General features: G+C 40.4%; 1 protein-coding gene across 6 annotated transcripts in view; it reads right to left on the bottom strand.

The window, feature by feature from the left end:
- arid5b (AT-rich interaction domain 5B) overlaps positions 1–20,580 on the bottom strand; it is a 154,577-nt gene that overhangs the window by 10,931 nt on the left and 123,066 nt on the right. For all 6 annotated transcript variants that reach the window (XM_054798655.1, XM_054798658.1, XM_054798656.1 and 3 more), the window contains 2 exons: positions 14,497–14,549; positions 13,620–13,717 (listed from right to left, as the gene is read on the bottom strand). In XM_054798655.1, the coding sequence (XP_054654630.1) occupies positions 13,620–13,717; positions 14,497–14,549 (151 nt within the window). The remainder of the gene's footprint in view (positions 1–13,619; positions 13,718–14,496; positions 14,550–20,580) is intronic.

The following is a 20,580-nucleotide window of genomic DNA, read 5'->3' as shown; positions in this document are numbered from 1 at the left end:
GAATATTATCTCCTCTTGGAATCACAGTGTGCGGGAAACTCTTATTTACTCACACTTTCTCCTCTTTTGTAGTATTGCCCTCTTTTGTAGTATTAATGTAAAATAATAAAAAACACATTAGTCTTTCAAAAGTAAATACCAGACATGGAAGTCCCCTTTTTTTCCAGTGTGACACTGGTTGACTTCCAAGTTCTTCAAAATAAGGAAATAATGTAAAAGAAATTAACTGTCATCATCAGAAAACATTTAAAGTCACATTTTAACACCCTTAATGGTCATAAAACAAGTTAACTGCAGTTGAATAACACTAAAAGTAAAACTAATCAGAACCCCAGTCTTCTACTTTTGAGCTGCACACAAAAGTGTGAAAATATGTCCTAACATGCACCCCTACTGTGTTGCCTGTGCTCTTATTTCACTGACGAAAACACCACACGGTGGCGCTGTTATTAAAATTTCTCACAGCTCAAACACCCACTATAACTCGTGTTTAGCCCCACCACCAACAAATTTGGCACACACCTTTAGGGGATGGACGAGCCCATGTGTGGACAATGTGAGCAAGACTGAAAAACATGGCCGCCGGGGGCGGGACTTAGCAACTAATCATTTGTCTCATGATTTGTCATTTACAGCAGGAGTTCTGAAAAGGTCATTGAGTTGCGACCCACTTTATTTTCTTTTATTATTATTTTTTATTGTATTTTTGTTACACTTTTATTTCCATCCATCCATTCATTCATTTTCTATGCCGCTTATCCTCATTATGGTCGCTGAAGTCATTATTTATTTTTCACTCTTATTTAAGTCATTGTTACATTTTAGACATTTTTGTTTTTATTACAGTTTAGATTTTTCTTCAAGTCATTTTTATTTGTATTATTTTTACACTATTATTTAAGTCATTTTTATTTTTTAAATATTTATTTATTCTGTCATTTATTTATTTAAATCAAGCAAATTAGTTTTAAAAATATTTTTAACATTAATACACATTATTCCTCAAATATATTTCTTTTTTTTGGGCGAATGAACAGAATAAGAATTTCATTGCGTCGTATAACTACCTGCTTTACTGTGCAAATGACAATAAAACTTTTGAATCTTGAATAATTACAAGTGCATTTAGAGGAATTTATTAAGGCATTTTGTCAAGGAAATGAGGATGAACGTGATAACTGCATGAATACAAGTCATGCATAAATTTAAATGAAATATCAAAATTGCCCCTGCGATTGTCTGGCAACCAGTCCAGGGTGTACCCCGCCTCTCGCCCGACGTCAGCTGGGATAGGCTCCAGCATACCCCCATGACACTAGTGAGGATTAAAGCAGGGGTTCTCAAATGGTCTTTGCATAGTGACCCACTTTCATTTAAGTCATTTTAATTTCTTTCTTTTTTATTTTTTACTGTTTTATTTAAGTCATTTTTAGTTTGATTTTTTTATTTACTTTTCACTCTTTTATTTAAGTCATTTTTTATTACATTTTAGACTTTTCTTGAAGCCATTTTTATTTGTATCATTTTGACGCTATTATTTAAGTCATATTTAGTTTTTTTTAAAATTTATTTTTCACTCTTTTATTTAAGTCATATTTTATTCCATTTTAAACTTTTCTTGAAGTCATTTTTCTTAGTATTATTTTTACGCTATTATTTAAGTCATTTTTAGTTTTATTTTTTATTTACTTTTCACTCTTTTATTTAAGTCATTTTTATTTTTATTGCATTTTAGACTTTTCTTTAAATAATTTTTATTTGTATTATTTTTACACTATTATTTAAGTAATTTTCTAAATATTTATTTATTCTGTCTTTTTTTTCAACATTATCAGACATAATTACATGTCCACAGTGCATTTAGAGGAATTTATGAAGGGATTTTGTCAAGGAAATGAGGAAGAATGTGATAACTGCATGCATACAAATCATGCATAAATTTAAACGAACGTGAGGACCAAGCAGCTCTTCATTTGCCAAGAGTCAATCATGAGTTATAAAAAAACTCACAACGAGCTTGTCAACCCATTGGAACTTGCAGGAGTTCATTACTCAATATGACAGTCTGACTCACAGTGTGATCTTATAAAGAACACTAAACTCATCATGCAGCAACTTAACACTCAAAAGGTATACCTACGAATCAAACTTGCCCCTGCCACTGGCTGGCAACTAGTCCAATGCGAACCCCGCCTCGTGCCCAAAGTCAGCTGGGATAGGCTCCAGCATAACCCCGCGACACCAGTGAGGATAAAAGGCATAGAAAAGGAATGGATGGATATCAAAATTGCATCAAATAAGATTATAAAATCAGATATTTCACTTGTAACTGTGCAATGAACACATACCAAAGAAGAAGATGAGAACCACTGATTGGCAGTCATGACTGTGCTGTCACTTAGTGGTGCTTTATGGGTACTGCTGGAATGAATAAGCCTTGTGTACTGTAGTGTATAATACGAGTATTTAGGTTACAATTAATTAGTGTGTGAGTGTGTGTCATTGATATTTAATGAATTCTATTCCCATGTCGCTGTGGTTATCGGCACACATTCCCAACTTAAAAAAAAAAAAACGCTCCTCTAAATAGCTGTCCAATTTTATTTTTAAACAAGAACAATCCAAAGTGACACGAGAGGAGTAAAGGGATGTTTTGTTTTTTTTGTGGTAACAACAAGAGAGACAGTTGCAGTATTCCTTTTAAGGAGCACGGTGCTAAAAACAACAAAACAATGAATCAAGAGCAGTTTCGGCTTCTCTTCAAAAGAAAAAAAAAAGCCTCGACGAGTTCAAGAGGCTCTGGGATTTGTGTGTGTGTGTGTGTGTGTGTGTGTGTGTTATTTTCACTCTGAACAAAAGTGCTGGCAGGGAAAGCAGTGAAACTACATTTCTTACAGCTGGTCTGGCAGCAGGCCTCAGGCCAAGAAAGGAAATGTACTATTAAATACAACTTATTGAGAAAGAGGCAAAGACGCAGTGAAGGCATAATGACACGTTAATGAGGAGAAAAATCATTCCTATGGTCAAAGAAGAAGAGAAAAAACAATCATTTTTGAAATAGCAGCAGTGTTTTGAGGAATGGCGAGTAAATGATAGGCGGGGAGCGGTTACATGATAGCTTCAGCTGCAAACAAGGACTGCATTATTCCACTCATGTGCAGCTAGTGATGAGGACATGAGGACATATGGACACGTCCAGCAGTGTGGGAATCAAGCTGGCTGCTTTGGCGTGCATGGTCTACTTTATGGAATGTCAATATGGAGTGGTGGGGAGGGAAAGGGGTGGGGGCAAAGTGTTGGAGATTATGTACGAGCTCGGGAAAATGACTGCCTCCTTGTATAAATACTTCCAAATGGGAAAGGCTAACGTGCTATTCTGGTCAGGAAAGCCCAAAATTGACTCTCAGGAAGTTCCCAACATTGTCAGAAAGATTGTCCTCAATCAAGTAAAGAGGGTGTTTTTTTTATTCCACTTTAGAAACAACGTCAAGACTCGCAAGCTTCCCCTTTAAAACAGGCGTTCTCATATGACCTCAACCTGGGACCCACACTACGTCGCAACCCACTTTTTTTGATTTGTATTCATTTCCTCGTATTTTTTTTACACTTTTCTTTCAGTCACTTTTATTTGTTATATATTAGTTATTTTTTAATGTATTTAATTTGAAAAAAAAAACAACTTTTATTTGAGGTGAACCAAGCAAATAATAAAATTACCTGTTATTTATTGACCCACTTTTATTTAAATCATTTGATTTATTTATTTTTACATATTTATTTGTACAGTTTTATTGAAGTCATTATTATTTGTATTACTTTTAAGACTTTTCTTGAAGTCATAGGTGTGTCAAGAGACGGGATTTTAACATTACAAAAGTACAATTAAAAACATATGACACTTGCAATCTACTAAGCTAATTTCTGCTACATTACACTCTTCTGCAGTCTGCGTGTATGCTAGCGGCCCCGCCTCCACCCACAGAGACAAAGAGACTGGACGACTGACAAAAGTGCTCACTCCGTTCATGCCGCTGCTCAAAGGAACAAACGCGCCAAGGTGCTGAAAGCAATGCACAGAGTGAACCCTCTTCCTGCGAAGGAGGACTAGGGCATACTGATAAAAAAAAAGTTGAAACGTTAAATACTAATATGTAGGCGTGTCACAAGAGGTTAAAAAATGCTCATTCAGAAAAAAAATGTCTCTTGGGCACTAGGCCTGGGACAGTAATAAATTAATGAATCAATCACACAATAAATGGAAATGAACTCGATAATTTTGCTGGCCTCAGTGTATTGCCATGTGCATGTGTGTGTCTGTTTTCCTCGTTTCCCGCCCCAAACAGGCAGGAAGGAAGAGAGTTCACTCTGTGCATTGCTTTCAGCACCTTGGCCCGTTTGTTCCATAAAACAACAGCATGAATGAAGTGAGCCCTTTTGTCAGTCATACAGTCTCTTTGTCTCGGGGGGTGGAGGCGGGGCCGCTAGCAGTAGTAGCCTCGTGAGGAGCAATGCAAGCTAACGTAGCAGAAATTAAATGAGTCGACTTCAGTATATTTTATATATTTTTGATTGTACTTTTCTTAAAAGCAAATGTTAAATGTTAAAATCTCATCTCGTCTCGTAGACCCAATCATTCAAAGATGATCTTAAGTTGAAATAGTTTGTTATAAGTGGACGCTTCACCCGGCTAAAGGAGTGTAGTAGCCAGCAGGGGCCATGTGGGGGTGCATGCTGCATGTGAAGCTGCTGTGCCTGCTAAGGGGATGGAGGTGGGGGTGGGGGTGGGGGTGGGGGAGAGATTTCATTAAGGCAGGACCAGCAACAATTTTATGAGGTCAATAAACACTTAACTTCCTCTCAAGCCAATTTATCAGCTGCCTCTTGTTTGAGCAGCCGCTTTTTTCCCCATGTCGATAACAAGCAACTAATACATGCATGGAGGGAGTGGGGCATGGGGGTGGGGGGTCGAAATGTGGAGTAAATATAGAAATATCAGGCGCTCGCTAATGTGAAAAAAAGATCACTGCTGATAAGACGCTATTATGCATGTTTGGCTTATCGTAATGCACCAGAAATCTATAATATTTCATTTAAAAAGGCCAAGCGTGTTCCTGCTGTGGACATGATGAAGAGAGCACACCAGGCAACCCCGCCCCCGTTTGCCTCCTTATACACGCAGAGAAAAAGACAACTTGGCAAAAACAAGGTGACTTTACCAGCAATGTGCTGCTCTCGTTTGGAGTTTTGTCTTACAGGAAACAAGCGGCGCACTGGCATCCAAGAAAAGGGCCGCAGTCACCAAATATGTGTGTGTGTGTGTGTGGTGGTGGGGGGAGACAGCGTTCCATTCCAACAATCTCCCTCCCATCTGTGCCGAAATTAATTTGAGCCGGTGTTGTGCGTTAAGATCACAGGAGTTCAAGACAAAAAGAAAGCATTTAAAGGGCGAGCAGACGTCAGAAAGATGACTTATTTTATGTTTAGCCGCCCGCGAGGAGAAGAGAATTACATAAAAAAGCAATGATGAAGCAGAGAAACAGTAACTGGAAAAGGAGAATGAGCAAGACAAGATGTCAACGGGAGGGGAGGGGGGGGGATAAACAGACACCCCCGTGCCCGACCACCTCCTTCCACTGTGGATTCATGCCTCAAAGCCCCTTTTCTGTCTGCTGGCCAAACCACTCAAGGTGACCCGCATTCATGCAGTTAAAAGAGGAGGGCAGGCCAAGAATGTCGAGAAAACTTAAGTCCTTTATCAAGTCTGAAAATACCAGACTTAAATTGACCTCTACAGTTCCACCCCCCGAGGGGCTTCGCTCTCATTAGCTGCTGAGCAAAAAAAAAAAAAAAAAAAAAAATCTAAATAAACGTGAGCTCTAAATGAAGACATAAAAAACCAGACTAAAAAGTGCAGACACGCAGCATATGTTCTCTCTGTGTGACAGAACGTCATTAATTTCATTTGCTACGCCAAACCGTTTATTAATCTCGGCGGGGCCGCTGCACATTGCGACACAGTCGATGGCTCGTCACGCGTCGCCAACTTTGGGCTCTCTTTGCTGCCAGGAGAGGACACCTTGGACCCTTTGATTGAATTCCACACGTGAAGGAAGTCAGCCAATGTTGCCTTTCGGGAGTTTGCAGCGGAAAACAAGATCTTATCATGGAGCCTCTTTTTTTTCCTTTTTGGCTTGACTGAGCATCAAGATCTTAAAAATAGCTGACACCGAGGCTGGATATGATTATACAAAACATTTGGTTCTTATTTTGATGTAAACAGGATAGAAATTGCATTAAAGGGTGTTAAGAGCTCCCCAGCACCCCCTACTGTTACAAAATGTAATTGACTTGTTAGCCACTTGTAAACACACGTGGGCAGACAGACCTACGTGTGCGTCTCTAATTGGAGAGAGGCTGTTATTTCCTACACTTGAAAAACCTTTACTTATAACATGTCAATTTTTCAACTTAAATGATAAGGAGTGCATGAGAAAGTGGAAAGGAAAACCATGTACTAACGTACGGGCAGCTGAGTAGCGCAAACGCTGCTTTAAGCGCATGCAGAGGTGTAGCTAAAGCTGCTGCATGCTGACCACGCATCATACTTGAAATGCAGCTACTGCCAGCTTGTGGAGTTCATTTTAAAAAATATACGCCAGGAGGTTGTCTACAGCCACAGTCGGCGACTGCTGGAGGCTCTGCGGTTAATAGAGGAGAGGCGTTTAGAGGCACATTTACAATATATACCGTGGAACCTCGGTTAGCATCATTAATCCGTTCCAGAAGGTCTGAGTCACACCGAAATGAATACATTTATCCCATAAGAAATAATGTAAATCCAATTAATCCATTTTTATAGTTCCACAATTCTAGTTTTACATTCAGAAACTAATTCGAAATGCATCTAAATGCATATACAGTGGAACCTCAGTTAGTGTTTGCCCCGGTTAACATGTTTGTCCTTTAACAATTCAGCTATTCTTAACTGAAAGGGATAGTTTGGCTTTTTTGCCATGTAGTTGTATGACATTCCCATCAGCAGAGTAGTGCATGAACGGTCACTTACCCCCCACTTGGTCCCGTGACCCCAGTTCTGGTCGGATTTCGGCGATGAGAAACGCAGTTCCGGTTAGTTATGGGGGCTACTCAAGTAAAGAGGTTAGCTTCCCAAATAATATGAGTAATGAATTTGCATGACGAAAACGCCTCCAGCAATGGACAGGCGATTGCGCCGACGACGTCAGAGAAAGTAAAGCCGAGCGATTTGTGAGGTCGGATTTCCTTGAGGAAGCATTTTTGTCATGCAAATGTATTACTCTTTCGAACGCATATTGTTTTGAGAAGCCAAACTCTTTACCTGGGCTCACGGGACCAAGCGGGGGGGTACGTCAGTGTTGATGGACTACACTGCTGATGTGGATGTCATACAACTTCCTGTCAGAAAATCTAAACTAGCCATTAAGAAAGTGCTTCAAACAGAGTAAAGTAAAAAGTCAAAAACCTACCACTTCCACACGGGATGGGAGGATAACTTTTTTTCACTCTATGATGTCAGACATGTCGTGGCTGACTCCATGCAGTGTCAAAGTAATTAATATAATGTCATGTCTCATCAATGTAATATTACTGGCGACTAATGACCACATTACTACTTTTAACTTGTCTTTCAAGATGTTTTGACTAACAATAAGCCACAGTCAACCACTAAGCATTTATTATCCTTTATAAACTGACACTTTTTTGAAAAGCCGCAATAGACTGAGGGAGCAATGTAGCGAGGGACGACTGTACCTCCAAATTTTGTGAGACATTTGTTTTTATCTTTATGTCGATCTAACCCAACACAAGAGGTGTCCAGCCTGGTCCCCCCAATATTACAGACTGCTGTTAGTGGATGATGTGGCGTCACCATGGCAACAGCAGTGCCGCCACGGGCCTCCTTGTAAGCCAGTGCAGCATCCACATGGGTTAAATTTAAGGTCACGTCATTACATACTGTTGCTTTAAAGAGTGACAGCTTCTTTCCAGTCAGTCATGGCTGACTGTGTCTTTCTCTACTGGCTGATAAAACCAAGAAGAAACGTAATATTTCCTCTAATACCCGTTGCTGAGGTAGAGAAAAAAACGAATAACTTGAAAGGCTTGTTTGAGAATTAGACAAAGTGTAGCCGGCCTCACACACACACACACACACACACACACACACACACACACACACACACACACACACACACACACACACATTATGTGATGTATCTGCAATACGGCAAGGACAAAGCAAAGAGATGCTGACAAGTGCAAGATAGCGCTGAATAACATCTGCGCCTCTCTTGCAAACACGCACTGTACTCCATTAGAATTCCCAGCGTGAGCTCCCGGCTTCCGACAATTATGAGCAACAAATATAGCTTTGGATGCAGAGAGAGCGGCGAGAGAGGGGGAGCTTTGTGACATCGATAGCGCGAGGACTGAATAAAGGCTGAATCAATAAAACATCTAGTCGCCTGAAATTGGAACAGCGAACCTTGAAAGAAATCGACGGCGAAGCCGCACACTTTATATCCTCTCATATGGCGTCGCCTTCTAGCTCTGTTTTTAAATAGCAAATTATTCCAAATTGCTTATCGTGTTGCCACGGATACGGCAACAACCCCGCCCCAAAAGAAACAGCACGACGACGAGAGGAAAAGAGAGGCACTGTAGAATAAAAGTGATGTTTGTGTAACAAGAGATCACGCTGGGAAAAGCGAGCGAGATTAAAAATGTAGGAGCTGTTAAAAGGCGCTGACCTGTATAATGAAAGAAAGAGTGCGGCGTGCGGGCGGGGAGGGAGAGTGAAAATGGCACAGCACAGAAGAAGAGAAAAAAAGCCTAGTCTATTTCAAGGTTATTGATGCCATCTTTCTCATGACCTCATTTTTAATTCGGAGCGCCGCAGCCCTGACAGCTCATCTCGGGGAAACGTTTTAAATAAATATCATTAAAGAGTCCCCCTGCAAGCCGCAGCAGCAGCAACAGCAGCAGCAGACCTTGGCTCGGACATTATTGATTTTTTTCTTCTCTAATGAACGCCATTCTGCATGTAAAAAAAAAAAACAGTACAATTAGCCGAGGTTATCTGCTGCTCAGTTATGCTAGCTCCATTAGGCCCGCTGATTGCTGCCTCCTTCAGGACAGCGGAAACACAGGGGAACCCGCTTAGGTTGACGTCAGCACACACCAGGGGTGTCCAAACTGTTTCCACCACATGCTACATACTGCATATTACAAAAATATGCGGGAAAGGACGGGCGGCCACTTTTACATTTTTTAAACCCTTTTAAGATATGCTGAGACTTTTTTATATTTAAAGAAAAAAAAACATGCATGTCAGTTTTGCGTTGTTGGTGACAAAGCGTATTATTGGTATGAACTTTTTCTCCTTACATTACTCTTTTTTGCTTTTAAAAAAATAAATAAATATTTGTACTTTGTTCTTTTTGTACATTTTTTCTCGTAATATTTTGACTTTACGGTACTCTGATAATACAGTCGTACCTGTCGCCGTGTCGGTTTGAATGTCGCGGCTTCACTATCACCATCCATCCATCCATCTTCTATGCTGCTCATCTTCACTCTATCACGTTTTTTAGAAATATAATTAGGGATGTCCGATATTGGCTGTTTTGCTGATAACCGATTTTGTCCAACTCCCAATTTCCGTTCGACATCAACCGATACCAGTAGAGATATGTGTAACATCATATACAGTATGTCATGGAATTAACATATTGTGCCCGCCTCTCGTCCAAAGTTAGCCGGGATAGGCTCCAGCATAGCCCTAGTCAGGATAAGCAGCATAGAAGATGGACTGATTCTTCTTTAATCCTATTTTTAGAATGTGCCGAGGGACAGTAAAAAAATAGCCATGGCCACCCCTAACATACATACAGTATATATGGTCGAGCTTTTTTATGACAGTGTGCGACTTAAAGGCGTCATCGGTACGAAAAATCAGCCCGTTTATGGCGACGTGTTGTAGTATGGTTAACGTCCTCGTTATCGCTGAGCATCGTGAAACGAGTTACACAGCATTAAAACGTGCACACAGTGACTTCCCGTTCAAGCTTCAAAATAAAAGCAGGGCAGTATTAACCCGGATTCTACTACAAGAAATATTAAAATGCACCCATTTCATTTTTTGAGAAGGAAGATTGTCACTGTAGTCAACATACAACAAAATGACCGCAGTACCTCGGTTAGACAAGGGTATGAAATATTATATGAAAACGAGAATCAAAATGAGAATTTGCACAAATGGGGGGAAAAAAACACCAGTCGGTTCAAAAATCCTTAATTATCGTCCATTCTAATTGTGACCCAGGCAAACGTCACAAGTAAATGGCAGGTTTCAGTTTCAATTCTGGTTATGTCGACAACCGCTTATGTCGATGCAAATCGGCCGGTACAAGGAGCGTCGACATGGGCCGGATTGCACGGTATAGTCGTGCTCTTCCTCCATCTTTCACAAGCAGGTGGTGTTTTTTAACCATTAGGGTGGCAATATGTATAATCCAACAAAAGACAGAATATCATCCACTGTAGTACTGTTGTGTCGCCGTGACGTCTTTGTGTCTCTGCTGGGACACAACAGCAGGCAGACACGAGCGTCGCTCCAGTTTGTTTATTTCCTTCTCCCGCTGAATTATATTTCTGTAGCGCATTGACTAATGATTAAAGGTGGAAACAAAGACGCCTCCGGGGAGCAAACGCACACTTCAGCGAGCTCGCAAACAGCCTCATTCATCATGCGCCCACAATGGCCGTGTTTGCTGAGCTAATACAAGCCGGCTAATTGCCCTCCGAGCGGCCTGAACCACCGCGCTCAGCTAAAATGACCCGATGGAAGCCGGGCTCATCCCGATCTTCCTCGCCGCTCTGTGTATGTGTGTGAGCGTGGATATTATTGCTTTGTATTGATTCAGCGTTATTTTCTGTCAGCTGTGAGGCGCATGCAACCTCAGCAGCCTCGTCTTGCCTCCCATGACCCCATAACCACGCACATATACACCTCGCAGTACAGTATGGAACACTGACTTTTGACAAAAATTGGGTAGGGTACCCAACTTGGTCCATATAACTGATTTCAGCACTTTAAGGATCAATTTGCAAGCTTTCCTGAGACCTTACAGCTTCTGCAAACTATGCAGTATAGCTTGCCACTTCACACTTTCAAGATCACAGCTTCACTGTTTTTCAAATATATATTAATGAATAAATCGTGGCTGAATATGGCCTATTATTAGTCAAAAATATGCACACCCATGCAAACGTAACGTGCTGTTTGCCGAAATTAAGCATTTTCAAGCACTAAAATGGCTAAATGAACTAAAATACAAATATAAGGCATTCAGAAGATGCATTCCAATACGCTGGGATGTTATGTAGTGTTTCTGCACTGGTCACTAGGTGTCAGTAATGTTACTGTACTGTTTGGTAAGACGCACAAGCATCGGACATGATCGCTGGAACAACAGGCTTTTATTGCAAGTCTGAATTATTTTACAACGGCACAATAATCCCTAACACGAGCTACAGCCAAGCTAAAACTTAACTCTGAACCCCCCTGCCCCAGCATGAGTCTATAGGGGTGCTATTTCACATCTAGAGGGCTCTAATAATGTTAAAAAAACGGATTTAGAGGGTGATAAACAGGTTTTCTATGCAAAAACGGTCGGGTCTGGAACCAATTAACCTCGATAAAGCAGGGATTAATGTATATTTAATGTATATTTATTTAAATGCATAGCGCCTCTATCTCAAAGCACATCAGTGCAAATGTTGGGTCCAAAGTCTGTCTTCTTCTTCTCCCAGATATCAGTGAGTCATAACAACATCAAGCAGCATACCATGCAGTCTCATGCCTTCATTAAAGAACCTCTTTTGTCCTCTTTTGTCTCTATTTGTATATTTGTGGAAAATTTCAGGTCAAAAACAGCCCCGATTTTCTGAAAGGCACTTCATAACCGTAACTTACTTGTAGAAATAAGGGCAGCCAACTCTATTTGAGCCTTGAGCATAAAATGGGGGTCTAGGCTGAATATTTAGGAGTCAAACACACTCATACTGTGCACGGGTATCAAGTACACGCTGAAAAGTGCACTCTCACAGGTGACTATTTCTTGGAAATGCTACCTTGGACGCTTGCTCTAAGCATACAATCTCCACAGAATGCCAATACAGCCTCCCTCACTTCCCATACGGTGTTGGAATATAACTGTACTACTGACAGGTGTGTGTGTGTGTGTGTGTGTCTGTGAGCTTAAACTGTTTTGATGCAACACACACACACAGCACATGCTCGAGGGGAGAACGACCTGCCTCGTGAAAGACCTCTTATCTCTTGTTGGAGAAGTTCGTTTTTCTTTAACCTTGGGAAAGTGTGTGTGTGTGTGTGTGTGTGTGTGTGTGTGTGTGTGTGTTTATGTGTGTGTGCGTCCGCTTCTCACCCTCAGCGCTCCCTCAGGCTCATGCCCATATGCTTGCTTTAATTTAGTAATAGCGTCTCAGTGATTATGATGAGGAGTTGCTGCAGTATCTTGATGATGTGATGAGATGAAGATTACATTAACTGCTCTTTTCTCTCCATTGTGCCACTCTTAACAGTGCCGGGAGGGGCCGAAGGCTGCATACTGTGCTTGTACTGTCTGTGTGTGTGTGTGTGTGTGTGTGTGTGTGTGTGTGTGTGTGTGTGTGTGTGTGCGTCTATGCAGCCCAGTGGATAATTCAAAACACTGCAGTTATTTTGAGCTTTTAAATCATTTCTGCTCTTCACGCACCAGCGTAGTTCACAGGCTAATTGGTTCCATAGAGCCACAAAATTTATCAGTTAATCTGGAGAAAATACATAAATATCATGTAATCATGAATTGATTAGGCTCCATAAGGAAGGCATTAGAGAGTCAGGCAATAAGTACGCCGCTTACATGATGTCCTCTTGGATGTGGCTTGATGTTCACCGAGTCTTTTGGCGTGACGACAACTTACAACACAAGCACTTTTTCTGTCTATTATATTCATATCATGTAAAATGTATTCACACGACGATGAGATGCCCTCATAAAAGAATTCATCAAACCATATATAAATTTATCCTAGTCAATTAATATTTCATCTCTTTTCCCAAAATGACCAACATTTTATTTTCAAAATATGTAAAGCAAAAATAAATCTCAAAATATATAGGAATAATTTGATTTATTGTTTGTAGAAACAAAAATAAACATTTAAATAATCTCAAAACTATTTTTTGGAATGATTAAATATGTATTAATTCATTATCTGGTCAGGCTCACAAGTGATCATATTTATTATAAATAATAATATATATATTATTAATATATTATTATATCATAAAGGACAATATATTACTACAATATATTATAATATTATTATTTGATTATACCACTACATTTTAATATGTTTAACATTTCCAATAACTATTTTATTTATTTACTATATACTTGAGTGCTTTGGCAACATGTTCCATGATACTGCCATGTCACAAATGAAAAGTCATAATGTTAAATGCTCCAACATTTGTAGATGTGGATGCAAATGCTAACTAATTATGAACTGACCTCTCGTAGTGTCTCCGTGTGCAGGTGGCGGCGCTGGTGCTGCTCGGGTTGCCGCCCAATTCGTCGTACACGTGCTTCCACTGCCTGCGAACTGTGATCTGCAGGGGAGGGACGCGCCAGCACAAAGAACGATAAGGGTCAGGAGGGACATTAGGAAAAATATACATAGACATAAGCGTGACATCAGCATTGTGAGCATGTGGGGAATGACTGAGTCACACTGCTGTAGTCAGATGCTAAAGTCTTTGTCTTGTAATGTTTAATAAAGTCAGCTTTTCCCGCTGGACACGACTCGATGCACACATGCACTTCATGGACATTTGAGTCACACCTCTTAATCCCTTAAACCCTGGGTCTGAAATAAAAAAAATATATAAATAAGGTTTCCATACATAATATTTTCTGTTAGTTAAAAACTGTGTGTCAAATTGATTGACCAGGGGACATTTTGGACAATTATATGCGTCCAGCTGTGTGGAAAGGCTCCTTTTCTGTCCCCGGTACACAAAGCCATGCCTATAAAGGCATGCTTGGATGACTTAGTGCAAACCTCCACTTCCTGGAGGTGCATTGTCCCAATACTGTAGTCCACATAAACGCCTGGACGTCAACAAACCTTAAGGTGAAACATGAGAGCATTATCATAATCACCTGATAGGACGCTTTCAAAATATGAGCCACTTCCTGCTTTGATGACATCAGCAGCTAGTCTATGAAGGGAGTGTGTGTGTGTGTGTGTGTGTGTGTGTGTGTGTGTGTGTGTGTGTGCACGTGTGTGTACTACATGAGAAAAGAAAGAAAGACAAAAATAAAGAAAAAAGGGGTGTATTCAGGCTACATACAGAGGCAAGAATCAGCAACATATGTGAACGCTTACCAGCTCGTATCCTCCCAGCTTCTGAGCAGCTTGAAACATGGTCCAGAGATTGACTGCGGGCACACAAACAAAGCAGTGACACAATAAGACATTAGATACAGCTCTCATGATGAATTATTATCTTATACTATGAATTATGTCTCATACAACTGTGTTCTGAATAAAGTGTCTGGACGGTGAGCAAGCCCCTCACATTTCAACAGCATATCTTGTCAAGGAACAATGCGAAAGAAAAGGTTGGATATACTTTAGAATAGTCAGTGTGCAGCTTGTGTAGCGGTATAGATGTTCTATCCACTAAATGAGTCAACACAAAGCGATTACTGTCTCAATGACTGGCAACACAAGTGAGGAGCAAAATAATTGTGCCTTGCCTAAAATCAAGCCAGTTTATAGTTAACAGGTAGATCATTTTGATTATGTGTAGGAGGATGAAGACGGCGATGAATGACTTTTCTGGTAGGCTACCGTTTAACTAGCCATGTTACACGCAGTGTTCGGACTGTTTCACTAGCCATTATACACGCACTGCTCGGCACTGTTTTACTAGCCATATTACACGCACTGTTCGGCACTGTTTGGAAAAAAAGCATTTATTTAATCAAAAGTTTCGAAAATCTTTCTGTGTGCTAAATACACTTGCACAACAATTAAAAATGTTTTAAACAATGAGGTGCATCTGTGACATGAATCACCCTCGTGTTACACTTTTGGGATATAAGCGTGAGTGTGTTATTGTTATGATGTTTACAAATCTACAGTGGTTAACTTCTTTTTACACTACTAAGTCAATGAAGAATGTTTTTTGCAAGCAAATCACCCTTGATTACACCATTAAGGCTAAGACCGAGCATTATATTATTACGATATTTGAACAGTACCGGTGGTCAACTTCCTTTTACACTTGCATGCCAGTTAAGAATGCAAAAAGGTTTTATTTAAAACATAGCCAGTAAGGTTTTTTGATGTTGACAGTGCCATCCAAACAGTTTCAACACAAATCTGACATCTATTAGCGTCTTGTATTGGACCTCAGAGGTTCTACTGTGTTTACAGTTTAGCTAAAGTGAAGTGGAATGAAGCTGGTTTGACTTGCGGCGTCGCCATTTGGACGTCTTTGCTTTCAACCACACCAAGAGCCATGGATGAAAAATTTGAATTTAGTGTGTGCGGAGTAACGGAATAACACGACTGCGTTATTCCTTTAAAGTTGTCAAATAAAGTAAAATAATGTGGTGCTCTGTCTGGATATAATTGCAGGGTGAGGAAGACAAAAAAATAAAAAACATGAAGCGTACAAGATTTCCCTTTGAAACCAGGCCAAGCGGAAAGCAGAAGTTTCAAAAAGCGCCCTCAAATAGTTCAAGTACAACAGCCGCAGCGCTGATGATGGGTGTCGACTTTATTGGAACACGCCAAAGGAATGTGGAAATGACATATCCCTGCACCGTCCAAATGGAAAGCAGCCCTTCAACCGCATTTACGCCAAGCAAATCAATATGGAGAGCTGGTACAATCTCTGATGTGACCAGATAAAAGACAGCTTGTGTGCTGTCCTGAAAAATTAAAGAATAACCTTCAGCTGCACCCTGCAAATATGAATGGAAGCCATTAGGACAGGGGTGAGCAAAGTGCGGCCCGGGGGCCATTTTATTGGCTTTCGGCATTTAAGATGTGGAAATACAAAGAATTCATTGTTAATTAGATATTCAGGTGTCCTCAGGTTGGAGTGTACGAGCTCCGTTCCTTGAAGAAGAGTTGAAGTTATACCTAAATTAACTCCTAAGCCACTCACACTGTACGCAGAATACATGAAGGACATACAATTCAACAATAAAACACTAAATACAAGAATGAAATGAAACTAATAAAAAAAAAAACATCCAAAGCACTAGCACCCGTTCATTCTCAATAATAAGACCACTACACTGTCTAGTTATTACTGTCGCTTCCACAGGGAAAGCCATCTGGCTGTTATGCGTACTGTAGTGTTAAAAGAGTTTTGCGATTTCCCACCGTCTGTGAACGTGACACGTATCCTGACTGTGGGTGTGGCTGCGTGCAGAGAGGACAGTTGAGTCTGCTGATGTTGTACGATGTGTTTTGGTCGACAGTAGCCTGTGTGTTTTCACAATAAAGGCAGTGTTGACCAACCACCTCCTTGTCATTCTTATGTCTGGGTGGACCAGGGGTGTCAAAAGGGTGGCCCGGGGGCCAGTTGCGACCAACGGGTGTTTTTTATCGGCCCGCGGCACATTGTAAAAATACAATTTAAAAAATCAGCAGTAATTTTACAAGAATACAGTCAAAATATTAAGAAAAAAAGCTGTAATCTAATGAGAAGTTGTAATTTTACAAGAATAACGTCATAATATTTTGAATAAAAATAACGTCACATTTTTTAAAAGTGATATTATGAGGGAAAAAAACCAACTAAAGTTGTCATTTTTGGAAAATTAGCTTGCAGAAAAAGTTAGAATGTTATGATAATAAAGTCCAAATAGTATGGGAATTAAGCCATAATATTACAAAAATAACATTTACTAAGATTATTTAAGAAAAAAGTTGAAATATTTTGAAAAAAAACCCCAGCAAAAATGGGAATAAAGAGCAAAGTCATAATATGATGAGGAAAAAAACAAAACAAAATTAAGCTGTAATTTTTGGAAAATTAGTTTGTGCAAAAAGTTATAATATTATGGGAATAAAATCAAAATATTGTGGGAATTAAGACGTAATATTACGAAAACAAAATTTACTAAGATTATTTAACAACCAAGTTTAAATATTTGGTAACTAAAATTGTAAAAAAAAACAGCAAAAATGGGAAAAAAAGAGCAAAGAGTGAAGTTCATGATCATTTGCTTTGCCACCTATAAGACAAAGTTAAGATGTGGATGTTTTGTCCAGCTAGATGATCATACATCAACCTAGATTGGATTGGATTTTGCATTTTTAATGTACAAATTGCACCAAAGTGGCCCCAGCATCCTGCAATTTTTGTGTATGCGGCCCTCGGTGGAAAAAGTTGTGACACCCCTGCGTTAGGAGCATCAGACGCTTGGCAATATGCTCAAACTTCTCACTTTGCTCATTGTATTAAATCCAAATAACCATTGTGTGTCACACAAGCAGCTTCCCACCAATAACATTTGTGTTTGCTTTCATTGTTTAACATTTTTATTTGGCGGGCTTAGAAACAGAACAGCAAAAAAAAAAAAGAAAAGAGGAGGCCTCAACCAAAAGAGAAATCCATCAAAATTCAATCTGTGCCTACACAAAGCCTTGCATTTGTCAAAATGACATTTTCCTATCTGCGCGTTTGACAGCATTGATTTTTTCTTTTTTTTTTTTTCAGTTTTCTTTTTCGTGTCCTCCCCTCATGCAACTGTTTTCAATGCACGGCTGGAATAACAAAGGCAGCTTGCAAGGTTTCAATGATTGAACTGAGCACTGCAGCATATTGTGTCGTCTGACTGCATGATGGACTATTTAAGCAACTTGTTATGCATCAGCTGTAATTACCACACTGGACTCACTGCTGAGTGTGTGCATGGAGGCGAGGGGGGGGGGCAGCTGATAAAGCAAACATGCACACGCGTCTCTCTTACATGTCTTGTCATTAGCAATTCCTTCTCTCCATTCCCTCATTTTGCGGAGGCCAATTAAGCCGCTGATAAGAACGGTGTAAAAAAAAATAAAATAAATTAAAAAAAAAAAGCGACACAATGCAGGCTGCACGCGGCGAAGACGGCGCAACAATTAAGACGACATGATGGAGAGAGATGAGACAAATTGGAAGCGACGTTCACAATCGCATGCTGATCGGTGATAAAGTCGACAAGTCTGCAGTCTTGCTGCGCTCTTTCTCTTGCTTCCTTTCCACTTCCTCGGCCTTCAGAGAGCCGAGTCAATATTAAAGAAGTGACAATAAGAGGAAAGAAATAACAAGGACGCCAGTTTGCCATTCAGCCATTCAGTTTCCAGTTCAACATAAAGGAATGGAAACTGTTCCATCTGCAGAGAAAATATTGCTATTAAAGAAGATTAATATCTGTCCTATATGCGCAACACTTCAGAGGCCCCGCTCTGGCCGTAAAAAGTCAAGCGTGAATTTGAAATGGACTCATGTGTATTTGGGATTTTTTTTTGTTTTTTACTACAAGGAAAAGCTGCTGCCATTCCAAAGACAGCAGCCTTGCTATGGCCCAGCCGGGACCTTTCGATTGTGGCAAAACAAGGCTTAGAAAGCGGTGTCATGTTTTATACCTGCAAACAACAGAGAAAGTCAAAATGAACCAGCAAATGCTGTCCACTCACTGGTTACAATACTGCCAACATTACAAGTATTAAGATCTGAATATTCTTAAAGTGTAAAGAGAAGTTAAACACTATAAAATACAACTAAAATAAAGTAAAACTACTCGCCATAGGCGGTCGCCCTGACAAGACATACCGAGAGAGGTTTGTACGGTGATAATGTCTTCCGCAGGCCTTTAACCGGTACTGCTGTACTTCAAGGGAACGTATGCAGCCATTATATCCCGCCTTTTCCTGTGTTGCGTACGTAAGATGTAACACACACGTGCATTTGTTATGTTTAATGTCAGATGAAGCACGAGATTGGGTCCACAAGAACGAGATGGGGTGATATTGAGGCAATAAAAAAAAAAAACCTCTATCAGGAGGTTGCCTACAGCCACAGCTGACAATGCTAACGTTGTTTGACCGAGAGTTAATTAGATACCCTTTTGTAGACCACACACCTGGCGGTACATAGCAGACTCAGCAGTTAATAGAAGTTTGCGGTAATATTGCTAGGTTCCATTTCTGTTCTATGGTTATCATCACACTGTTACTCTTTGCCATCAGGGGATGAGTAGATTTGGTGATGGTTTGACTTTTGAGGCCGATTTTTCCTGAAAACCTTGAAGTGGAAAAGGTGCGTGAGGTGTTCCATGGTGTGCAATTCATCGTTTTGGAACAACACCTGATTATTGAGGATGCTGTCGTGGAAGCACACTTTCCAACCTGCAATAAATAACAGTGACTGTGTGACCTTGCGGTGAAAAATCACGCTACAGCCAGACATAAAGCGTAATAGCGAAGGTCTTGAATCCAGCATGAACACAACCCGCTCTCTGCCGGCTCTAATAGAGCCATGGTGACAAATAATAACTTAAACATGCCCCGTCGTCGAGGCTCAACACGTTATTTGAAAGGTTTAGAGCGGCCGCTGTAAAATACATGTGCTTATTACAGACTTAAGGGGCCGACGGGCCTCAGATCAGCGGCTCTGCTCTGACATGTTTAATGCATACAGCCCCCGGGGCAGCGTATAAATTCAGTATGAAAGCCGGGCAGGCAGGAGAACAAGTGGACTCTGTGTGTGTTAAAGCAGCAGAAAAAACATAACATTAGCAGGATTTTTTTAAATGACAAAATCTGTGCATGTGTTTAACTGCACAGGTACGACGGGGTGGAATAAACCATCCGTGTTGGGATTCAGCGAGGGAGGGTTGGGCGCTTTGGAGGTAAATCACTGGGATACGGGAACGAGGCAGCTAACAAGGCGGAATCAGTCAGCCATCTGTTGCTGTGTTAAACACCATTAAAACAAACATTATTATTATTATCACTCGTGATGAGAATAAGACAATTTCACTCACAATCAGCCGGAAATGTTTCATCTGCGTTTGCAGCTCGTCTGGAGGGAAGACTGCGACAAAGATTTCAATCTTTGTTGTATTAATTATGATTTATTTCATATTCTCCCTCCTTTTTTTTTGCATGAGCTTGCTGCCAATGAAATACTTTAAACAGCATGATTTTTACCATTTAATGAGGCTGGCTGCTTGAGAGCCAAAAGCGTACACGCCGACTTTATTCACTGGCGCTACAGTGACCCATTTAACACCAGATGACAGCGGCCGCGGCTCACCTTCACGCAGCAGCCGATTGTTAACACGTTTAAAGCCAAATACAAAGTGTCAACGCTACATTCCACGCATGTCCCGCGCCCACTTTTCAATCACATCCTGCTGTTGTGGAATCTTTTCGGGGAGCGAATGCAAATGTCTTCTC

This window comes from Dunckerocampus dactyliophorus, chromosome 14, assembly GCF_027744805.1.
Source record: "Dunckerocampus dactyliophorus isolate RoL2022-P2 chromosome 14, RoL_Ddac_1.1, whole genome shotgun sequence".
NCBI lineage: Eukaryota > Metazoa > Chordata > Actinopteri > Syngnathiformes > Syngnathidae > Dunckerocampus > Dunckerocampus dactyliophorus.
This window is presented reverse-complemented; position numbering and strand designations above follow the sequence as displayed.